This window comes from Gekko japonicus, unplaced genomic scaffold (genome assembly GCF_001447785.1).
Source record: "Gekko japonicus isolate JY-2015 unplaced genomic scaffold, Gekko_japonicus_V1.1 scaffold16, whole genome shotgun sequence".
Taxonomy (NCBI): domain Eukaryota; kingdom Metazoa; phylum Chordata; class Lepidosauria; order Squamata; family Gekkonidae; genus Gekko; species Gekko japonicus.
Genome location: NW_015169777.1, coordinates 795,740 through 818,503, shown reverse-complemented (window position 1 = coordinate 818,503; position 22,764 = coordinate 795,740). Strand labels below are relative to the sequence as shown.

At 44.6% G+C, this 22,764-nt stretch overlaps 1 protein-coding gene across 1 annotated transcript in view; it reads left to right on the top strand.

Moving 5' to 3' along the window:
• DEPDC5 (DEP domain containing 5) overlaps window positions 1-22,764 on the top strand; it is a 70,264-nt gene that overhangs the window by 36,111 nt on the left and 11,389 nt on the right. The window contains exons 26-38 of the mRNA XM_015416718.1: window positions 1,881-2,037; window positions 2,955-3,115; window positions 3,967-4,084; window positions 4,319-4,486; window positions 8,984-9,203; window positions 10,158-10,291; window positions 12,807-12,912; window positions 16,670-16,732; window positions 19,022-19,173; window positions 19,699-19,776; window positions 20,093-20,225; window positions 20,992-21,100; window positions 21,615-21,839. Coding sequence (XP_015272204.1) covers window positions 1,881-2,037; window positions 2,955-3,115; window positions 3,967-4,084; window positions 4,319-4,486; window positions 8,984-9,203; window positions 10,158-10,291; window positions 12,807-12,912; window positions 16,670-16,732; window positions 19,022-19,173; window positions 19,699-19,776; window positions 20,093-20,225; window positions 20,992-21,100; window positions 21,615-21,839 — 1,824 coding nt within the window. The remainder of the gene's footprint in view (window positions 1-1,880; window positions 2,038-2,954; window positions 3,116-3,966; window positions 4,085-4,318; window positions 4,487-8,983; window positions 9,204-10,157; window positions 10,292-12,806; window positions 12,913-16,669; window positions 16,733-19,021; window positions 19,174-19,698; window positions 19,777-20,092; window positions 20,226-20,991; window positions 21,101-21,614; window positions 21,840-22,764) is intronic.

The following is a 22,764-nucleotide window of genomic DNA, read 5'->3' as shown; positions in this document are numbered from 1 at the left end:
CTGGAGCCCTCCTTCCTGAGCTGAGACAAAAATGTGTGAGCCAGAGGCTAAAAAACTGTGAGCTAGCTCACACTAACTCATCTTAGAGGGAACACTGGTCTGGAGAGCCCTCAAGTTTCACACAGGTTAGACCAAGAGTTTTATTGATACCGTGGACCTGCAAAAAGACAAATGTGGATTCTAGATCAAATCAAGCATGAATTCTCTATAGAAACTAAAATGACTATCCTTAGGCTATTGTCCTTTGGCCACATTATGAGAAGACAAGAGTAACTGGAAAAAACAATAATGCTAGGAGAAGGCAGCAGGAAAAGAGGAAGACCCAATAGGAGGTGGATTGACTCAATCAAAGAAGCCACAGCCCTCAATTTGCAAGATCTGAGCAAGGCCATTAACAACAGGACATTTTGGAGGTCATTCATTCATATAGGGTTGCCATTAGTCAGAAATAACTTGGTGGCACTCAAGACATACGTAAGGAAACATGGCTGTCTCAGTGTTCTTCCTTGGACAGCAGCATATTGTCTTCCTGTTTGTCCATATAGCCGACAGTATAGACCTGGTATATTGTTTTCAAGTTTGGCAATTCCTGAAGGTATGATTGCTCAGTCACAAAAGAGGCCATGACTTCAACAGCATATGAGAGAAGGACCCCTTAGAGAAGATTTGTAGAGTAACCATGTGGTCCTCCATCTGTTTCGTCACTCATCACTAAACAAGCAACACTTTTATCTCTTTGTAGGCAACCTTTGGATGGAGGGTTTTTAAAGCAAGAATGCTTGACAAGTGCCAGGGGATTTGAGTGACAGCAGGAAGTACTTTTTCTTCCATCCAGGGTTATATTGTGCTCTAGTTTTACAAACAAACACAAACTCCTGTCTATCCGCAAGTAGAGAAGAGTAAGTCCTCACTTTCTGAACATCTTCTCTTTGATTGGAGTTTATTCAACCATACTGGCTCAATTCCTGAGAGTGTCCTCGTTTTCGCAATATGATTTCAGTTTGTGAGCAGGTCAGTTGCTTTGTTGTGAGAGAGCTCTGTCTCATCTCTACAGAGAGTTCCCTGATTATTTCACGTTCAGGTTTTGTTTATGTAGTTATAGCTCAGCTTTAGTTCATGGGCCTCCTTGAAGTCTGGGAGCTTGTGGGAGATCTCTCCTCCTAGACAAAGTTGCTTTGCCTTGCCTCCTGGTCCTAGAAAGCAGGGCTTAACCCAACTGAAAATGAACATAAGAATTAGAAGTTCACCAGGTAAGAACTTCTTTTAATTTCTCTGTTCATTTCTGCCTTTCTCTGCTATATTTTCGTTTTGTTTTTGACAACTTGAAGTATGTCCCTATTCCTTTCCTCTGTTGCCACTGTTGCCCCCCCTGCCAAATGTGGTCCTTTTTGTTGTCTCTCCTCCCTTCCCCTGTGTCTCTGGCACTCATCCAGGAGGGAGACCCGGTCTTATTTCTCTGGTCTGGGCTTGAAATATTGGTGTTGTCTTGTGTTTTTGTTTCTCTTGGTATGCTTAATAATGGTGTTAATTCTGCTGCAGCTGTATTGGCTTGAGTATATAATCAACAGACAATTTATTAACTTTTGAGTCCCAGTTGCATGATGGGAGTGAATTGGCATGGGCGCTGCATTGTTTAACAATCTCTGTCTTTCTTTCCCTCTCTCCCTCCCTTCTTCCCTATTCTTGATGATTTTCATTCCCCCACCCACCCGACATGCATCTTTTCATGCCTCTCCCGTTTGCTTCTGTGGCACATTCCTCCTCTTTTTTTTCTTTTTCCGATTCTTGCTCCTGATATATCCCCCCCCCATTGATGCCCCGATTGCCTTCCACCATATGACGAAACGAGGCAGTTCTGACACTGTCTGCTCCCCCTGTAGTGCCAGGCTTCTGTTGTACAGTCGGGGTGGACTGGAAGTCTCTCACCACTCCAGCATGCCTCCCCCTCACCACCGATTACTTCCCAGATCGTCAGAGTCTACAGAATGACTACACCGAAGGTTGTTATGACCTACTTCCTGAGGCTGATCTTGACAGGTATGTGCCCATTTGCTCTGTGGGTGTGTGCCAATGACATTAAAGCTGCACTGCCTCTCAGGGCATCCTGGTCAGAGTTACAGTCTCTAGCAGCTGGAGAGGTGGCAAGTGTTATGAGCAGAGAGTTGCAGCAGGTGGCTGAATTTACTCCATGATTTCCTATCTGCTCATCGGCAGAGCTGTGCGTTCACTCGGCCTTTAAAAAGATTTAACATATCCATGCCCATTTTTTACAGTAGTTTTGTAATTGATACTACTTGGTTATTATTAATGCTTGTATGTATTTTGAAAAGTTGCATATAAAAAGATATATCAATTTAATCTAAGTGTATTTGTTTGCCGTCATTCTATTTAAACATTTATGGTCTAGGTCACCTGCACGATTGAGTGTGGATTTGAAATCCTGTTCCAGTCACTAAGTTGGGAACTGGCGCTGCAGCCACCAGACAGCTGGCTTGGCACTGCCTGAAATGTAAATGCCTGTCTTGGCAGGTCTTTTTTGAGGGAGTGCCCTGACCTGGATGGCCCAGGCTAGTCCAGACTCATCAGATCTCGGCTGCTAAGCAGAGTCAGCCCCGGTTAGTACTTGGATGGGAGTCCACCAAGTAAGTCCAGGGTTGCTACACAGAGGCAGGCAATGGCTAAGCACCTTTTGCCTTGGAAGACCCCTGTGGGGTCACCATAAGTTGGCTGCAACTTAATGGCAAAAAAATAATAATCATGGGGTGCTCACAAGCATTTTGGTTCTGGATATGTTCAAGACGTAAGATCATAGCAGCTTCAGGTCCAGCTCTTAGTGGGGGGCAGTACTCAGGATTGTCCCAGTCCAGATTTTATGGCAGCATCTTTTAGATTATTGAGTGCAAGAACAAGGTGATGAACTGCCTGGTCCCCTGTGATGAATCTCTTCCACTCAGGAGGGACGAGGAAGGTGTTCAGATGACAGCCCACCAGGTGTTCGAGGAATTCATCTGCCAGCGTCTCATGCAGGGTTACCAACTGATTGTGCAAAGCAAACCACAGAAGCCAGCTGCAGCTGTCCAGCCCCCTCTCAGCAGCAGCCCTTTGTATAGCAGAGGTGAGCCGTTTAGACTTCCTTGTTCTCCCTCTCCCTGTACAGAAAGGAACATGAGCTGGTTCCCGTTCTCCAGTCTACTAGTGCAGAACAGTGAGGTACTAGAATGGACTACAGAACTTCTGATTGTGGATGTTTTGGAATGCTCCATGGGTTGAAACAAACCTTTCCTGCCGTCAGAAAGCTTAAAGCAAGATTTCTTCTTGCTGTGTTTTTTCAAAAATATAGGTGCATTCAAAAATGGCACCCCCTGCTTGTTCTCTGAAGTAACACAGTCCATTCTGTCCCCTCTTGCTGCTGCATGCATAGACCAAGCCAGCTTTTAGTGATAAGTACCGGCTGCTATCGCACAGGCAGGTTATACCTTAGTCATCTTGGGACCCAGTACTGAGGTGGAGCTTGCACTGTTGGCACTGTGCTCTTTTGAAACTAGTTTCAGTGGGGTTGATGCAGGAGGACTGACAGGTGGTTTGTATCCTGTGGATCAGACCCATCTGCCTATCACCCACCTGTTATGCCACAGTCTGTTTGCTTTAAGATGTTTAGTTAAAACCGAGGTTCTGTCAACAAGTTCAGGGAAGGTGCTTGGGGGAGATTTAAAATCCATACCTTCTTAAATTCTTCACTGGTTGGGAATATGTTGGAGTTCTGTTGGGCAGACTCAGAAGATGGGTATTCTCATTCTCTCTCTCTCTCTCCCTCTCTCTCCCTCTCTCTCCCTCTCTCTCCCTCTCTCCCCCTCTCTCCCCCTCTCTCTCCCCCCTCTCTCTCGTGTTCAATTGGAGTTTAAAACTAATTTCCAAATCTCTCCCCCTCTCCCCCTCTCCCTCTCTCCTTCTCTGGTCTGCAACTAGGACTTGTATCACGAAATCGGCCTGAGGAGGAAGATCAGTACTGGCTGAGCATGGGCCGGACCTTCCATAAAGTGATCCTGAAGGACAAAATAATTACTGTCACTCGCTATCTACCAAAGTGAGTATCCATTCCAGTCATCATGTGGACTGGTTGCTCCCCAAGCACTTGTGAACTGACCCTCCTTCCCATAGGATTCTTGGCTTTGTGTTCCATATAGATGCAGCAGCAACCCATCAGTGAGCAGAAGTGATTTGGGTTTCTTGCATACAGAGAAAGTAGTATGCCATGTGGACTAGCAACTTTACGTTAAAAATGTACCAGAGCTGCAGTAATTTACTCTGATCTTTTCAGGTATCCATATGAATCTGCTCAGATCAACTACACCTACAGTTTGTGCCCTTCCCACTCTGACTCTGAGTTTGTCTCCTGCTGGGTGGAGTTCTCCCACGAGAGGCTGGAAGAATATAAGTGGAATTACTTGGACCAGTATATCTGCTCTGCAGGTTCAGAGGATTTCAGGTAGGCAGAGCCACAATTGTGTCTGTCCCATGCCCCACTATTTTTCCATGCATGTCTGCAGGTTGTCCAGCTCTTAATCGGTAAATGTTTGAGGAGCTTGTGGGTTTTTGAAAGACAATAGGAAAGCCACCTAACACAGAGAACAAATGCAGAGTTTGAGGATGCTGCCATCAGAAAGTTTTATCACTTTTTGCTAAACTCACATCTCAAGCCCCAGCTTATCAGGGATTTAGCACATACTCCAGCCTTCAATTAAGGCTTATCCGTTTGCTCTAAGAATCTTGCTTTCCTGAATTTATGAAATTACAATCTCCAGGCATGGGAAGAATATTTGGGGGGAGAGGATCAAAGGAAGTTTGCGTGGGATATAATGCATTTTAAGACAACAGTCTGCACAAAAATGTGTGAAATGAATATAATTTCATGAGCTCTTGGTACGGAATTAGTAGAATGTAGAATCCAAAATGTGACCTGGGTCAGAGCAGACTCAGCTGAGACCAAGGGGATGAGACAGAATCACTAACCAGAAGCGCAAAGTTGAGAGTTCAGTCCAAGAGTCATACACAAGGGAAGCCAGCTGAGGGTCCAAGAAGCAGAGTCTGAGCAGGTCCAAGAGGTGTAGTCAAGCAGGTCCGGGGTCGAAGCCAAAGGTTCAGGAGTTGCAGACTGGAACAGGTTCTGGTGGTGTGGTCACACGTTTCCAGGAAGGTGACGAGTTGCTCCCACGCCTCCCCCATCTGAAGCCACATCCTTTATCAGCGGCTCACAGCTGGGTCTCATTGCTTGTGAGACAGCTGACCACTTGGCAGTCGCCAGGCAGTAAGGCACGTGCTCCACCTCCTCTCGAGGAGCTCCAAGCATGCCCGCCTCCTCCTGCGTTTCCCTGGCTCTGGGGAAAGGGGAGATGAGGCAGCCTGTGAAGTCTCCCCAATACCTTTGATTGTTGAGGTGCCACCTCTCCGGGTTGCCTCGTCCATGTTCCCAGTGCTCATGGGGCTGGAGCACATGGTGTCCTCAGCAACTGGGGCACTAGGACCTGCCTCTGCCATCTCAGGGCCGTTTACAGCATCAGCTGGTTGAGTCTCAGAGGTGCTGACAGGGATGTTATCAGCATTAGCTGAGTGATCCTCAGCTAAAGCAGGCTGGCTCATGACAAAATAGTCAAAAATGAGATGGCAAGACTGAACATTGACATCTTGAGAATCATTGGTCCCCCCCCCCCCGTTGGCATTGTTTTGCATGATTTTCATCGGCTTCCATTTTGACTGTATGATTTTTCTTCCACATCTGATCCCTGTAATACTGTTGGTATGCACAAACATATAAAGATGCTTTTGCAGTGATCCCTTCATTTCATTTATCTTCAGGGCTCTAGTCGGGGGGGAGCTCTCAGGTATGGAGCTCCGGAAGAGAACCTCTAGGGGGTGGGGCGGTCACGTGGTGAAGCCCCGCCCCTTCTTTACCCCGCCCTCTGCTTCGATCCTCATTCCGTTTGGGAATGAGGATGAAGCAGGAGGGTAAGTAGCCGGGCCTTCTGACACACTTCCGGTGATGTCAGGGGGTGTGGCCTTCTGTCACTTCCGGTGATGTCAGGGGGCGTGGCATATGCAAATAAGTTATGCTAATGAGTTATGCTAATGAGCTCCGGCAGCTCTTTTTCTACAACAAGACCCCTGCACTAGGCCATTCAGGTTTGACCTAGATCACATACAGTGGAAGCGAAGAAGAGGTTTAAGGGACTAGATTTGATAGATAGAGTGCCTGAAGAACTATGGACAGAGGTTCGTGACATTGTACCGGAGGCAGCAATCACCACCATCCCAAAGAAAAAGAAATGCAAGAAAGCAAAGTGGCTGTCTGATGAGGCTTTACAAATAGCTGAGGAAAGAAGGAAAGTGAAAGGCAAAGGTGAAAAGGAAAGATTTACCCAACTGAATGCAGATTTCCAAAGAACAGTCTCTACATAAGCGTAAACTAGTCTCTACATAAGCGTGACAAAATCATGAATCATGCAGAATGAGAAGATCTTATGTTGGTCTTGCTGCATCCTGTTGAACCAGATGTTCCTTTCCTATCTTGCTTTACTTCTCTACTGCCTGCTATTTGCTGCAGAGATTTCCTGGTCAGGAACATGGAGGCAGTCCAGACCTCCATTTCATCAGGATTGGAGAGAGTGTGGCTCATATATAAATGAACTTGTTCAGATCTGAGCTGCCATCATCTTTTTCTGATGACTTGGTTTGCCTTTTTCTCCTGTATTGATTTGCTTCAGATGAATGGGATGAGGTATATAGCAATATAAAGCTATTTCTTTATTGCAGTACACTTAATTGTTGAGATGGAATTGACTGAGGTTGCTTCTGGAACTGTAAAAGCAGAAAGAGTCTTGAGGTACTGTAAGGATTAATGGATTTATTGAAGCATAAATTTTTGTGGGCTAGAGACCACTTCAACCTATGGATGAAGCGAATACTCAGCTCGTATATACACACATACACAGGGAGAAATTTTTAACAGCGGGTTAAAAGGTCATAAGATGACAGAAGTGTCATTTGAGACATATCTTTGCAAAACTTCAGAGCATACAAGATAGCACACCAACTGTTCACAGCGAGCTGTGATTGGTGATGACATGGTCTACCTCAGTGGTTCCCAACGTTTCCAAGCTTGCAGCCACTTTTGGAATTCTGATACAGGGTGGTGGGCACAACCACAAAATGGCTGTCATGGGAGGTAGAGCACCCCTCACACACACAGAGGAAGCACAAGTGCAGGGGACAAGGAGCAATTTTTAAAAAATACACATGGAAAGAGGAGCGAAAGAATAGAATCAACAGTGTGTTGCCAGCTGCCACCAAAACAATGTTATTTTAATTTGCATGGCCAATGAAAACTCCAGTGGCCAATCAGAAGTCCTGCTGGGCAGGAGCCCCCAGTTAGCCCCACCCAGTTTCTAAAAACACTTGTCAGGCATCAGGAAACCATGGCAGGGACCCCAGTCTACCTAGTTAACACCTGTAGTGGATAAGAAAGGTGCCAGTTCAGTTTAATCCTTGGCTAATACAGACGAACCTGTTGATAAGTTGGGAAATTTCTCACTAGAGTGTCACTTTGCAGTTCCCTTATTGAAGATTAATACATTTCTGGAACTGTAAGAGTGCAGTTTTATTGATGAAAGGATTTATTTACAGCCATGCTGGTCCAAGAGCAAAATCTAAAACCACGAACACAATCCACATAATACCTAATTTAGTAAGCTGTTGGAGACATTTGTTGGACATAATGTGTTTGCTTATAGAATGTAATCGATCTGTTGTCTCTTGGTTTGAGAAACATTAGGTATAACTTGAAACCAAAGCCCTTTGAGTTTGCTCTGCATCTATCATGCAGTGAAGGCTCAAACAAGACTTAACATCATGTCCTGAGGAATTTTCCCCCAATCCCATGTGATTTATTATTTTTTTATTATTTTTTGGTAACATCCAGACTAGTTATGGAGAACTTGAAAGCTCGTGCACTGTTACACTTCATTTGGTTGGTCCTAGTATGGGTTATGCTCTTCAGGCCAAACTACATGGTCAGGTTTTTAATGAGTTGGGTCTGGGTCAGCCAAACAGCAGCAGGGTATAGGGGTTGTCTTTTTTTTTTTTTTTTTTAAGGTGAGCCCTAGTGGACTTGCATCACAGGGGGAGGAAGGGCTCCTGCCTTTCCCTCTGGGCCATTTTCCTGCAGGGAAGCCATGTTGAGGGAGGAGTCATTTTCCTCTTTTTGCTGCTCCATGTAGAATATTCCGGGCCCATAGAGCAGCAAAAACAGCTTTGAGGCGGGGAGGCAGGAGCTTTCCTTCCCCCACGGCAGCATTCCCAGCCCATTCAGACTCTTTTTGTTTTTTAGAAGCCACTCCCCATAGCTGTGGTGGGGCTGCAGGGAACCTGGACCCAACTCATTAAAAACCAAAACGTGTACTTCAGCCCTTAGTTTTACTGTTATTATTTTGATCCGTTTGATCTATAGATAAAAGTCCCTGTAAATGTTCTGGCTGTGGTCTTCCTGTTGTGGGTCTATGAAAATTTCAATATATGTAAATCATGCGAACAAGATCATAGCTGAACTGTTGGATGTCCCTCCCCTTGCTAGAGGTGTGACTGGCTTGGAAAGAAGCTCTCATGCAGAAAGGAAAAGAGAGCCGTGTGGAGAGCTTATTAGTCTCTTTGCTTGCCAACAGCCCACTTGTCTGTGGTCAACAAGAATCCAAACAGGGAAGAGTCACAGAAGTGGCTTCTTTGTTTTCTTTTAGACTGGCAAGCTAGTAAAATGTTCTGTGAGCTAGTAATGTTGTTCACCTGTTTGCAGTTGGTTTAGCCTCCTTAATTGCATTTGAATACCTTGAGAGGAACTCGTATTTAGCCATTAGGTGCTCATTAAAATTGTATAGGGTATAAAGTGTTCTGCCTGATGTATTTTTTCCCTTAGTCCTTCTGTTTTTCCTCTGTGCAGTCTCATTGAGTCGCTGAAATTCTGGCGTACCCGCTTCCTTCTGCTGCCAGCCTGCGTCAGTGCCACAAAGCGCATAACGGAGGGTGAAGTGCATTGTGATGTGTATGGCGGCAAGCCCCGCTCAGATGAGGAGGAATGGCAGCTCTTGGATGGCTTCATCCGCTTTGTGGAGGGGCTGAACCGTATTCGCAGGCGTCACCGATCAGACAGGATGATCCGGGTGAGCCAGTAATTTTTAGCAAAGCTGTGTGAATTTCAGAGTCATTTCACACATTATGTAGGACAAACCCGGATTTGCCACTGGATATACACTTGACAAAGAGCTCCACCCAATCCTGGTTCTCTGACACATGTACCTGTGCTATGCATGTCTCTGTCCAATTTCCACCTTGTGACCAGGCTGTATTTGCATCTGACAGAGTGGGCTCTGATCCATACAAGCTTGTGCTAGAATAAAAATAAATATACTTACTCCTGATTATTCAAACCACCTTAGTTGTGCATATAAGGGTAGAAGTCATAAAGGAAGTTGGCACCACAAACACAAATGTAGCACACAACAATTCATACACATTCTGGAAATCTTTCTTTAAAACTACAGTGGGGTAGCAAATGCTCATGAGCCACATGATAAAGTTCAGCTACTGAAGGTGTGTGTATGACCCTGATTTATGTCAGATCAGAGAGTACATGGAACTATTTATAACCTATTGTAAATTTCTTTAAACTCCTTGGAGGAACAGTAGCAGTATACATCTGACAAACAAATACATTCCAGTGCATTTCATGCTGAAACTGTTCTTTATCAGGGATGTGGTGAGGGAGAGATACACCTCCTTTTGGAAGCTTTCAAAGGGCACATTTGCACTGTGAGCTTAAACTGGTTTAATTGATCACTCTTCCCAAGAAAACTTGGGAACTGGAGTTCAGGGTCTAGGAGGGGAGGTGCACCAGCAATGGGGAAACCAGAAAACCCCAATCCTGTCTTGAAGACACCTACAGTTCACGGGTGTGTGTGTGTGTTTTTGTGTTTAAGAAGGCATGAGAAAGTTGGTTTGTAATACAGGTAAGTCCACAAAGAGATTTTTCAATCACCATAGTATTTTCCTGATGAAGAACTAGCTGCTTAAGTATTTGTTTACTTTGCCCTCTCTCCTCTCCTTTTTCTATTTAGAAAAATGCAGTGAAAGGCTTACAAATGGTGGGTCCACTCTCCACTCATTCATTGGAACCATCTGGGCCTCCTCCTGTTGGCAAGAAGGGGACCTCTGCACTTTCAGCTCTCTTGGAGATGGAAGCTAGTCAAAAGTGAGTCTGATCACTCAACCAATCTAGGACAGTCTGGAGGGACACATCTGTTTTTTTACCCTGAGACTGAACTCTGCAAAGGTTTCTCCTTGGTAGTTCCTATTCTCTGTTTCATGTTCCTTGATTATGGCATTATTTTGGAGGAAAAGGTGTAGTTCTTTCCAGCAATCTTGTTTTGTGGGTGCATCCACTTGCTTTTCTGTCTTGTAAGCTTAATTTGTTTTTACTTGTACACAATGTAGCATATCATATGTTGGCAACGTTATATGAGCACGTGACACTGGCTTATACCATCAGACCATTGGGCCACCTAGCTCAGTATCATTTTCTTTGATTGGCAACAGCTCTGCAGAATCTCAGGCAGAAAAAGATCTTTCCCCCAAACCTGCTGCCTGTGGCCCTTTAACTAGAGATTCTAGGGGTTGAACATGTAACTTTCTGTATACAAAGCAAGTAGTCTACCACTGAACTGTGCCCCCTCCCCTGTACATCTCTCAAGAGGGTTTTGGGATGGAAAACCAAGTGTTCATGGATCCCACCCAACAGTCCCCACATACACCAGCCAAATCCTTGGATGCCAGACTGCATGGTGCCAGTGGCAGAGTGCAGGCTAAGGGATCCAGAACAAGCCAAGAGCTCTGTAGCTCTCTCCCTGCCAGTGTTATCTAAGGCATAGTATTAAGTCTGTGCTAGGAATGGGCACGAACCTCGTCATGAACCTAATTTCATCACAAACATCGCCTGGTTCATGGTTCTTGAGCCTCAGTTTTTGCAATTGCATCTCCCATGGACTGCCCACAAACCACTATGTTTTCTCATGGAGGTTCATGACGCCAGTTTGTGAGCCAGACATGCTGGTGCTGATGGATTGCCAACGCAGTGGGGGGGATCGACTTCTGCAGCCTTGCTGCAGCTCTGGAAACACCAATAGTGGCCCTCCACACACCAAACAAAAGTGGCCCTTGTGGGACCCAGGGATGCGGAGGAAAGCATGAAAGAGCCTAGGTCAGGGGTGGAAGGAAATGAGGAAGAAGTGAAGGAGGGGTGTGCGTCAGCGGTGCAGGAGAGGAGGCAGAGATCTGAGGCTTGGGGGAGAAAGGGGATCTCCTTTTCACAGAAGTGGTGGGAACTTCAGGAAACTGGCCCATGAAGCGGTCAGAGGAAGGCCGCAGATGAGGCCAGGCTAAAAAGAGGGACCCCAAAGGGGGGCGTGATCTCCCTTTGGTTGAAGAGGAGAGTCAGCTGGAGACTCACTGCGAGTTTGGCTTCTCTAGCCCACAGGGGGGCCATTCTACTGCATCACAACCTCAGGAAATGAACCAATTCAGTAAACTGGAAGGTTCATGAGACACACACACACACCCCAACTTGGGACAAACCTCAATTTTCCTGGTTCATGCCCATCCCTAGTCTGTGCTAATACTTACTGTAGCTAGCCTTTAGCCATGTTTTGTAGGTTTACAACTCTGACGAAGACTAAGTATAGCGAACACTTGTATAAATATAATGCTACATCAAGGTTATTTCCTCATTGGTCCTAATATTTTTACTGCATTACTTTTCCCACTAGAAAGTAGTGCTGTTCTGGGCATATGGACTGTAAATGAAGTGGTACTAGGGTGGTTCTTTTACAGTGATGGTCTGTGGCATCCATTAAGAGTCATAGTCCTTTGGCTGGCATCTTTGGTGTACCTGTGAATTTATTATTCATGTACTGAAGAAGGTAGTAGCAATTGTTCATTCCTTTGCTAGGTCTTAGTTTTTCCCAGTGGTTCAAGTCACTTTGGGATGACACAGTGTGGAGCTTCTAATGAATCATTTCACAGAAACAATGTACATATAAGGTCATTCAGGCAAAAGGGGTCACATTTTTAATCCAGAAAGGTACGTGTACCCTGATGCTAGTATTTGAATTCCAGTCTCAGCTTCCCAGTCAGCTTTGGTTGAAGACCTTTTGGAGTCATCCTGAGTCCTGAACCTCTGATAGGTAATTGTGGCTTTATAGATGTCGAATAATTTATTAGGGCGCTTCGCTTTAAATTAGAATGGGCAGGAGTGCATTTGTAAGGAGGCCAAAGGCTGCAGTGTTGTAGATTCAGTTAGCATATAACCATTTGAATTTATTCTTTTGCTGCCTCTGTTTCATTTTTCATTTTCTGTGTTTGCAGTGTATTCAGTTCACCCCTCTGTTATGCTTCTAGTTCCTTTTCATTCTTCATTTTTGTTTGTAATATTTTCTTTTTTATAGTTGTGCTTTAATAAATGGCTTAATTTGTCTCAGTTAAGCTCTGGAGTCTGTGTGTTCCGTACTATTTCCACGTTTGCCCTCCAGAGCAATATAAGAGCCCGTTCTTCGTGTACTTCATTTATTATTCATATTGCACATTTATCATTCAGTAATTGGAATTCACATGCTAGCAGCAGGATCAAATTGTAGGTTAATGTTAGGGATTTTGTTAAGCCCTGATGCAGAAAGGATCTTTATGTTCTGACCGGTCTGTCCCTTGTTTTCCAGGACCCTGGGTGAACAGGCAGCAGCAGCGGCTGGAAAAGGCTGTGTCCAGCCATCAGAGGGTGGCAGCGTTGCCATTACACCCACCTATGTGGATAGTCCACGCAAGGTAAAAACCTACTGGACCACTTAAACAGACAGGGAGGGAGGTACTGATAGTTGGCCTGGTGCGTGTGACTAGCATGGACCCATAAAATAAAAATGCCAGAATATTTCTGACCTAATTTGTCACTAACAGGCATGACAGTGTGCTGTCCATTTTATCTGCGACACTTCAGGGCGATTGGAATTCAGGTTCAGCACCGTTCCTGATGAGACAAGAAGAGCAGTAATTTATAAATGAGGATCCATCATTCCAGGCTTTTAGAAAAATGTTTGCGGTACACTGTGACTGTAGCAGCCCCTGACAGCTTCTGTGCTCAGGCATCTCAATGTTTTTCCAATTCAGGTTGATAAAAATGCTGATACAGCAACGGTTTATTTAAAAACTGTATGTCCCACCTTCCCTCCTGATCAAATGGGGGCTCAAGGTAGCCTACAAATGTAAAAGACATGCAGAATGACAAATTTAAAAAATGGGGGAAACCTGCATCTGCAAATTGTCCTCCTGCCAACAGAAGCTGCCCATTATTCCCCTGTACAATTGAGTAAGGCAACAGAAAGCCCCCTAAAACAGCTGTATTTCTAAGAATCAGGAAGAAGGATGTTTTTGTTCTGTATCTTCACTGGGAACCCATTCCAGAGAACTGATGGTCAAAAAGCCCATAACCAGGCGGCTGCAGATGATCTGTTGCATTTGTCTGTCTAATGCATTTTATCTCACCCTTCCTCCAAGGAGCTCTTGGCGGCATACATGTCTTCGTTTTCCCATTTTATCCTCAAAACAACCCTCTGAGCCTGGGAGAAAACTAGCAAGCTTTATGGAAATTTGAACCCAGATCTCCCTGGACAGTCTACCCACCACATCACACTGGTTTCCGTGTGATGACATCAGCAAAGAGTATTGGGAATGTCGAGGAAGGAAGAACGAAGTTGGTTAGCAGTTAGGCTGTAATTAGCTACAGCTTCTTTCTGTAGTAAGGGGTTTTAAAAACAGCACTGTGAACCAGAAGGGTTAACCTAACCATATATATTATAAAAACGCGTTTCGGCCTCAAAGGGTCTTCCTCAGTGGTCACTATACAACATTTTATAGACGCACATTCAAACAAATGTATACAGGTTCTTTAGTATACTTATTTTAAGACCAAACGTTGTATCCTGAAATTATAAAAATATAGAGGGGGTGGGAAAGAGGGGAAAAGAAACTCAAATTAATAAGGATTTGGTATACATTTGGAAGAATACTAAAGAACCTGTATACATTTGTTTGAATGTGTGTCTATAAAATGTTGTATAGTGACCACTGAGGAAGGCCCTTTGAGGCCGAAACGCGTTTGGTCCTTAGTTGGAAAGTGTTGACCCATCATGTGTATTAATATTTGATATGTTTTTATTAGTCTGATACTTGAAAAAAAATTTTTAACCCGAATATATTTTAATATGTGTACTCCCTAATAAATTTTGCATTTTTATAATATATATGGTCAGCTTAACCCTTCTGGTTCGCAGTGTTATCTTGGGTTGAGTTCCCCCCCCCCTTTTTTTCCAGTTTTAAAAACAGCAGTCTAATTAATTTTATTGAGTAGCCATGTTGGTCTGAAGCAATAGATACTGATGAAGTGTGCATGCACATGAAAGCTTATACCCAGAATTAAACTTTGTCGGTCTTAAAGGTGCCACAGGATTCAAACTTTGTTCTAATTTTGGTGATGGGGGGACCGTCAACCACTCTGGAGTTTATTCCTGGTGAGGGGCACAGTTGCCTTCTCATGACATTGCCAGCTATGAGGAATATGAACACTATAAAAGGGTTATCTTCTCAGAAGCCTATCTAGCTTGAAACAAAATAGTAATGTTGTACTTTGAATTAGAATATCTTTGTATAGTGCTTTAAAGTGCTTTGTGTACATTAGTTCAGCAATAAATCTAACAGCCCATTAGGTGGATTGTATTATAGGGTTAAATATACCAGGCTTGGGGCTGAGGCTAAGAATAGTGGCTTGCCTTAGATTACCTAGTGAACCTGTGGCAGATGAGAGACTTGAACCAGGGAAGTTCCTAGTGCAGTTTTAGCCACTAATGTTATGCAGTTCTTGTACGTAATGGACACACTTTGCATATCACTTTGGTGCTGCACCAGGTAAGAAATTAGACGTGTGATGAACAAGTGATGACTCAGTGAAATGAAAACCTCAGAAAGCTCCATTATCCCATGAAGCAATTAGACAGCAAAAGGGACAGTCTTTGTTTTGGATATCAGTAGTGGGCTGCTGTTAGGATGTGGGACTGAGACACAGGACTCACACTGCTCTCTGGAAATCAGACTTGCCTCTGACAGAGTTGTAGTTAACATAAATAAGGGGCTGTGGCTACATGGTAGAGTATCTGCTTGAGGAGCACAGGGCCCTAGGTTCAATGCCCAGAATCCCCAGTAAGATCAGGTGATGTGAAGGACCTTGACCTGAGAACTGGGAGAGTCGCTGCCAGTCTGAGTAGACAGTACTGACCTTAAGACAGTCTGTTGTAGTGGTTAGGAGTGCAGACTCTAATCCGGGAGAACTGAGTTTGATTCCCCACTCCTCCAAATGCAGCCAGCTAGGTGACCTTGAGCAAGACACAGTTCTCTCAGAGCTGTTCTCTCAAGAGCAGTTCTGCTTTCTCAGCCCTACCTACCTCACAGGGTATCTGTTGTGGAGAGAAGAAGGGAAGGAGATTGTAAGCCGCTCTGAAACTCCGAGTGAAGGGTGGGGTATAAATCCAGTTTCTTTGTCGTCTTCTTATTGGACCGATGGTGTGGCTCATCATAAAGCATTTTCTTATATGTTCATAAGCCTTCTAAGGGAAGCACTTTCCTTAGGAGTATGTGTCTCTAAATAGACAGGAGAAGAATTCTGAGTAGACCTATGTCAGATGGCTCTCTTAAACCCAGCAAAAGCAATGTAAAAATAGCAGCCCAGGAAGGGAAGTCTGTCTCTCGTTCTCATTGTGCCTGCTTGAACATATTGGCAACATTACTGCTGCAGCTGCTTTCTGGCCTTTGAATGGCTGTTACTCTTTCTGGTGTTTTGCAGGGCTCTCTGTTGCTGTGCAGTTTTCTTAACACGAAAGGCTTCACATTGCTCCTAGTAGATATTGGCCTGGGATGTGCTTTATGGTCATGGCTGTGATTCTGTGGGAACATGGGGGGAAATGAAGAATGTGGGAGTGGGCACGAGACGCCGTTTCCCAAGATTCCCAGCTTTCAGTTAAAAACAAATTCAAGCCCTTATAGCTATGAAAACTACTTTTGCCTACTAACCCGTTAGGCTTCATGAGACAGTTTAAATAATTAAAAAATACAATGAAACCAAATAAGTTAAGATGTGGAAGGCAGCTACTGAAGGACCTGAAGTTGGAGAGAGGTAGCCAACAAGGCTTTTTAGTGGGGATGGAGCAATGTTCTTGTCCTTTCTGTGTCTAGCAAACAAGAATAACTGATACAAAATAAGAGGCATGATGAAAAGTGCGCCCTCTTGTTCATAATTCATGCTGCTTGTGCCTAATTCTGCTTTTCTTGGTGCACAACCATAAGCTCTCTATTTGTCGCCCTCCAGCAGAAGGGCAGGTGTTGCTGGCACCTGGCTTTCTGGGGGTCTTGTTTGGGTAGAAACCCTTGTCTTGGGTATCTTGTGTCCTTCCTCCTTCCTCGCGGTAGCAGATCTGCACAACTTTGTGTCTTATATCCCTCTCGTTCCTGCTTCTGCTGCTTCCTCCAATGCCTTCAGGATGGGACCTTCTTTATGGATTTTGTTCGGAGCCCACGCACGGCATCTGCCTTCCACTCTCAGGTCAGTTTCTAGACCAGGGTATGTCTTTTCCCGTACTTCTGTAATTCTCTCTATGAAAATTCCTAAAATGATTGCCATGATGTCTTTTTCATAGTATCTGAAGGAGTGTGCTTTGACACACACAAATGCAAGTGGAAATAAATATTGTTAGTCTTTAAGGTGCCACTAGAGTTCTGTTTTATATCTGGCAAAGCCGTAAAATGAGTTTCAAAGTCTGAAGCTCCTTTCTAAGGTCTGAGTTAAATACTGGACTATATATATGGACTACTTTATGAATGTTTACCTTCCATCTTCTAAAGAAAAAATCTTTGCCCCTGCAGAGAAGACAGGCAGGCAGGCAAGATTTTACCCAGTTGTCCACTAAGAAAGAAGCCTACTTCTGCCTTCTGCTGTTCTGGCCAATGAGTACAAAGTCATTCAGCTAATTTGCCAGATTTTGGCACTTTATTTTTATTATTACAGTTATTTCTTGTATCTTTAACTTTGGTTAGACAAAATTAGACTACTGGAATATAGTTGTTCGCTTACACTGTGCCCCAGATTGTGTGTTTTGAAAGGACTGTGTCCCAAACCATCGTAGATGAAGAGAGTACAGAGAGTACTGTGAGCTGGGTCCCTAGGCTCCATGGCACACTTGTCAGACAAGCCCTGATCATTCTTCTTCATCATCATCATCATCATCATTTTACAGATTTATCCACCCACACAGTTTGTGATAGTGCCTACGTATCTGAAACATTTTTATGTGCAAGAAGATGATGTAGAATTTTGATTATTAATATCTTGACTGTGGCATGAAATAGCTTATTGCTGGTGGGGGGGGGGACAGGTAATTTCCCACAAATTAAGAGTTGAAAGATAGTTGACATGACAAAGCGTACTTACTTTTAGGAATTAAGTATGCTTGTAAGAATTAATAATTTCCAGTTAAAATGAGTCAAGCTCCGTCAGTTCTGGCTTTGGGTAGTAGATGCTCAAGATGCTCAAGCCCAGGATTTGCTGTGGTGACTTGCCCTTCCCTCGGCCCCTTCTCTGCTGCTGCTGGGCTTGCTTCCTTCCCTCCTCCACGCCTCCTCTCACAAAGCTTTAACATAATGTGCTGCTAATGGTGGATGGGAGCTGGCAACTGCAACCTGTCTCCTTTTAATGCGGAGGCTTCAGGGGCTCATGTTCTTTTCAGAAGGCTTTTTTTATTGTTCCGTCTGCTGCAACTTCTGAGAATACTACAGAACATTGCACAATATGGGAGGAAAGCGTTCTGTAATATATCACTCAGGTGGCAAAGCCAGGAAGGGAAAGAGCAGGTTTGTGTCTGGTTGTCAGTAGTTCCCTGAAAACTTTAAGGAAAATGTGTGTGTCTTAAACAGAAGAGTCAATTTGTTGTAGCTTTGCAATCGGAGTTTTTCCAGGCTTGGCTTTGATGAAATACAAATGGCTCATGCATACACATAGCCATACATATACTACCTCACTCCTCAAGGCAATCCCATCTCCAGCTGTGGAAACGTTCTATGCTGGTTGCGTGGTACGCTCTGGTCCCTGCCTGAGGGAATGTGTGAACCAGTCATCCCCACTGTGTTGCCTGTTGGCACCATGGCACCTGCTGGTATGTTTCCTGGCACCCACTTGCTACTTCCCCAAAGCAGAGGAACTGTTTTCCTCTGCTTTCCCAGAGTAGGAGGTGCTTTAGAAGAGCCTAACATGTATCACCTTTCTGTCTGCAGGCAGTGCTTGGCTTAGAACCTCCTACCATTTTGTGAACTTTCCAATGTTTTGTGGCACACACACACCGCAGCCATTTTGTTGTAAAGGCTACTACCTTTTTCAAAATTCCAAAAATGCCCTTAGGTTCAAAAAGGTTGGGGACCTCTGATCTAGACTACAACCTTAAGCCGCTTTAATTGTTAATGCCTCTTTTCCGAGGAACCGTAGGACCTCGGAGAATGAGAGATCCATGGGAAAGAATTCTGAGCACCATCAGCTTAACTACACTTTCTGTTGAACTTTGGCAGTTGTCTTCATTATTAAACCAGGTTAGGTGGTTAACACAGGAAAGTGTAGACTAAAGAACACAACATGTCTAGGCTGTGGGACATTAATACAGCAGTCCAAGTAGTTTGGGCTCTTGAAATGTATCCCTGCATATTTTTCCTTTATGCTTAGCCAACAGAGCTCAGGTTGGTGCCTGCGATAACATGTATTCTATTCATGGGGCAGTCTTTTAAGTTTGATGCATAGAGGAAATTGTAATGAATTGCATAGCAGCATTAATGTCTGGCCTTCCTCAAGGTCTCCATCGATCAGACTGCTCCTCCAGTCCTAGAAGGCAGCATGTTGATCAACTCAGGACAGTCCATGGACCGGAGCAACACTCAAGCCTTTGCCAGCTCCCAGAATGTAGGAGACCAGGGATCCTCTGTGTCTGGTTCCATTGAGAATAGGTATGAAAAAGAGAGAAAACTGTTCCTTTCCTGTCCAGTGGCAGTGTCTAGACCACCATATAGCAGGGCCAGAAGAGTGGTAGGATCTGGGAGACCCAAGTTTGAATCCCCACTCAGCCGTGGAAACTTGCTGGGTGACCTTGGGCCAGTCGCACTTTCTTAGCCTAACCTACCTCACAAGGTTGTTGTGAGGATAAACTGGTGGAAAGTAGAATGATATAAGCCACTTTGGGTCCCCATAAAAGAAGGGAATAAATAATACGGGATGACGGGGCTGCAAGAGTTTGATGGGTTAGGAAGGGCTCTATTTCAAGGGCCTGCCTGGAGCCCTCCCTTTCTGTGGATCCATTTATGATTGGGGGGGGGGGGGGGGGGCTTCCTCAGGGAAAGGAGACCGGCAATCTGTTCTTCCTTTTGAATAGATGAGCTAAGAAGATGTTCATCTATTATTTATGTTGAAGAGCAAGAAACGTTTCCACAAAATTAACCAGATCAGCAGCAAAATATTTATTTTAACCTTTGCAGCTCTCAGCAATTTTCTGCAGGCTCCCTAACATCATCATCTACTTTGATAGAGATCCTTGAAGCCATGAAACACCCCACGTGAGTGCCCTCTCTCTCTCTCTCTCAGCTACCCACCTCCCTTACCTCTTGAATATTCCCCTTTCTGGAAAAAAGTACAGCAGATGGCAAATTTTTCCAGTTTCAGAAGCAATACCAAGTCCTCTCTTAGCAGAGCGTTCTTTGGCTTCCTGCCATCTTCTGAGGAGGTTGCAAGAATTGGAGTTTAGGTGCATCTGGCACGTCCTGTTCATTCAGTGAGACTGGAAGAACACACTGGGGGTTCTTCTTTTGGGGCAGGAGAGAGGTTTTTTTTTAAAGTCTGTATTAACCCATCCATTGTCCTCTTGGCCTTTAGGACTGGGATCCAGCTGCTGTCAGAACAGAAAGGTCTCTCGCCATCCAGCTTCATCAGTGCTGAGGCGGTCCACTGGCTGGTGAACACAGTGGAAGGGGTGCAGACCCAGGCCATGGCCATTGACATCATGCAGGTGATCGTTATTTACATTAAGAAAAAGGTTTGCATCTTGACTGTAGTTCTTGTTTCAGTCGGTTTGTCACAGCATCGACCAGAATGTTCACTTGCATTACAGATGTCATGTATGTACATTAACAAACAAATTGTTCTGATTGGCAGGTTTGTATGGAGAGATCCCTGTTGGTGAGTGTCAGGCCACCAAGAATTGGGTGTGACATTTTGCCCGTCCCGTAACAACATCTCCAGGGCACAGCACTGAGGGACTCCATAGGGTGGGGAACCTGCTCCCTGACCTGACAATGTCATTCTAGGGGCTACAGAGAACTTAAACCTGCTCCTATTTGCATTGCCCTTCCTGTGTTCAGTTGCTTAATCATGCTACAAATTGCATAGGGAGTGTCCCTCCAGATGCTCTGTCTCTGTTTTTGTCTGTCTGTCTGTCTCTTGGTTCCCTACGTCCCATGCCTCTTGAATACTCCCCTTTCTGTGCAAGAGTACAGCAGATGGCAAATTTTTCCAGTTGCAGAAACAATACGAAGTCTTCTCTCTTAGCAGAGTGTTCTTTGGCTTCCTGCCATCTTCTGAGGAGGTTGCAAGAATTGTGTGACAGGATGTTGGGAACTGACTTGTACATAGCAAGAAAGTAGCATAAATGGTTCTTCACAGATAATTTAACCATCAGCTTTAAAAACATTCAGAGTTGAACTGAATGCCACCCTCGCTATACTATTGAAATTATGACACTCCTCTTTGTCCTTTTTCTTATTTATTTTTTTTAGAAGATGCTGGATGAGCAGCTGATCACGCATGCCTCTGGAGAGGCCCTGCGCACCTTCATCTACGGGTTTTACTTCTACAAGATTGTAGCAGACAAGGAGCCGGAACGAGGTCAGGCTCTGAGCATCAAAAGACACATAAGCAGGAACTTGGATTTGACTCCCTTTTTCAGGGATGCTTCCTATGCAGTTTTTAGCATAAGACTCAAATAGAGGCTCTGCCCATTCTAGATCATGACCCCTATCTACCAGATGAGTGAGCCTTCTTTCATTAGCTCTTCCACCAGAATTTTTAGAGTGGCAGATGGGAGGCAAGCACTGCAAACTCACTGAAATAAGAGCAGCTACACAAAAACACAGTGTCAGTTTGGGGTGCAGCTCCCATTAGTTTCAGGGGTGCAAAACTGGAAAGTTTTGCAGAAGGGCATCCTTCTGGGTTGTGTTCCTTAATTGGGAGGAGGGAAGGTATCATCTGACGCGTCTTCCAAGAGTCCTGAGTGCCCATTGCCTCATTGTTAACTCTTTACCTATATTGATCACATATCTAAAGAGTACCGGCTTGTGCTTCCAAAGGGCTTCATTCTCTCTTTTTCTTTCTTTCTTTTTCTTTTTGGTGCTGTCTCCAGTGGGAATGCAGCAGCCCACCATGTGGCACACAGCAGCAATGGATGATTTCTCTGCTTTCCAACGGAAATGGTTTGAAGTGGCCTTTGTAACTGAGGAGCACTTGCACTCAGAAATCCCAGCCTTCCTTCTTCCTTGGCTGCCCAGCCGCCCAGCCTCGTATGCCAGCAGACACAGCTCCTTCAGCCGCAGTTTTGGAGGGCGGAGCCAGGCAGCCGCGCTATTAGGTAACTGCCTCTGAGAGGGTGGGTTGAAGGACGGCTAGCAGGAGCCCAAGGCTGTGTGAGTTCATCCAGTCCAGTAAAAACAAATGTCCCAGAGCTGTTCCTTGTACAGGCATGAGAAGGAGAGAAGAGTTAAATACATCAAACTGCAGTCCTGTTTGTGCCTGGGTTGTTCCCTTCTTCTCTCGTACTTAGAGGAATGTTCTGTGGTGCAGACAGAGAAATCGGACACAAATTTAAATTTAACAGCAATCTGGAAAAAAGTTGATTGCTCAGCCCCACTGAAAAATCAGTTGGATTAAAATGCTTCATTAAGCATGTAATTATTTTGTTTTTACTTCAGTGGATTTCAGGTGCGGCAGACTTTGTGGGGATTGTCCTCAGCATGGTTTTAATGACGCCATCTCTGTGCCCCGCTGGTGGAATCTGGCAAGGTTCACAGGGAAGGAGATTGCCTTGCAACAGAGACATTTATTTATGCATTATGTTCTGTTCTTTTTTAAAAAGAAAACACCTGCTTTGAATCTGGGCTGGTGCTAGTGATTCAGTGGTGTGTGTATGTGTGCCAAAAAGATCCCTGTGTAGCAACAGAATCTGATTTTGTATCCTAGTTTTTCTACCAGAAATTTTTCAAATCTACTTGCAACAGTTCTACAATGCAATACTTACCGTATTTTTCGGACCATAAGACGCACCTGACCATAAGACGCACCTAGTTTTTAGAGAAGGAAAACAGGGAAAAAAATATTCTGAACCCTGGGGCTCAGTATTCGGTCCATAAGACGCACACACTTTTCCCCTCACTTTTTTTTGGAAGAAAAAGTGCGTCTTATGGTCCAAAAAATACGGTATATCTTCGTCTGCTCCCCCCTGTTCCCAGCCCCTCTTGGTGTCTATATAAATGGCAGCTGCTTGGATGCTGAGCACC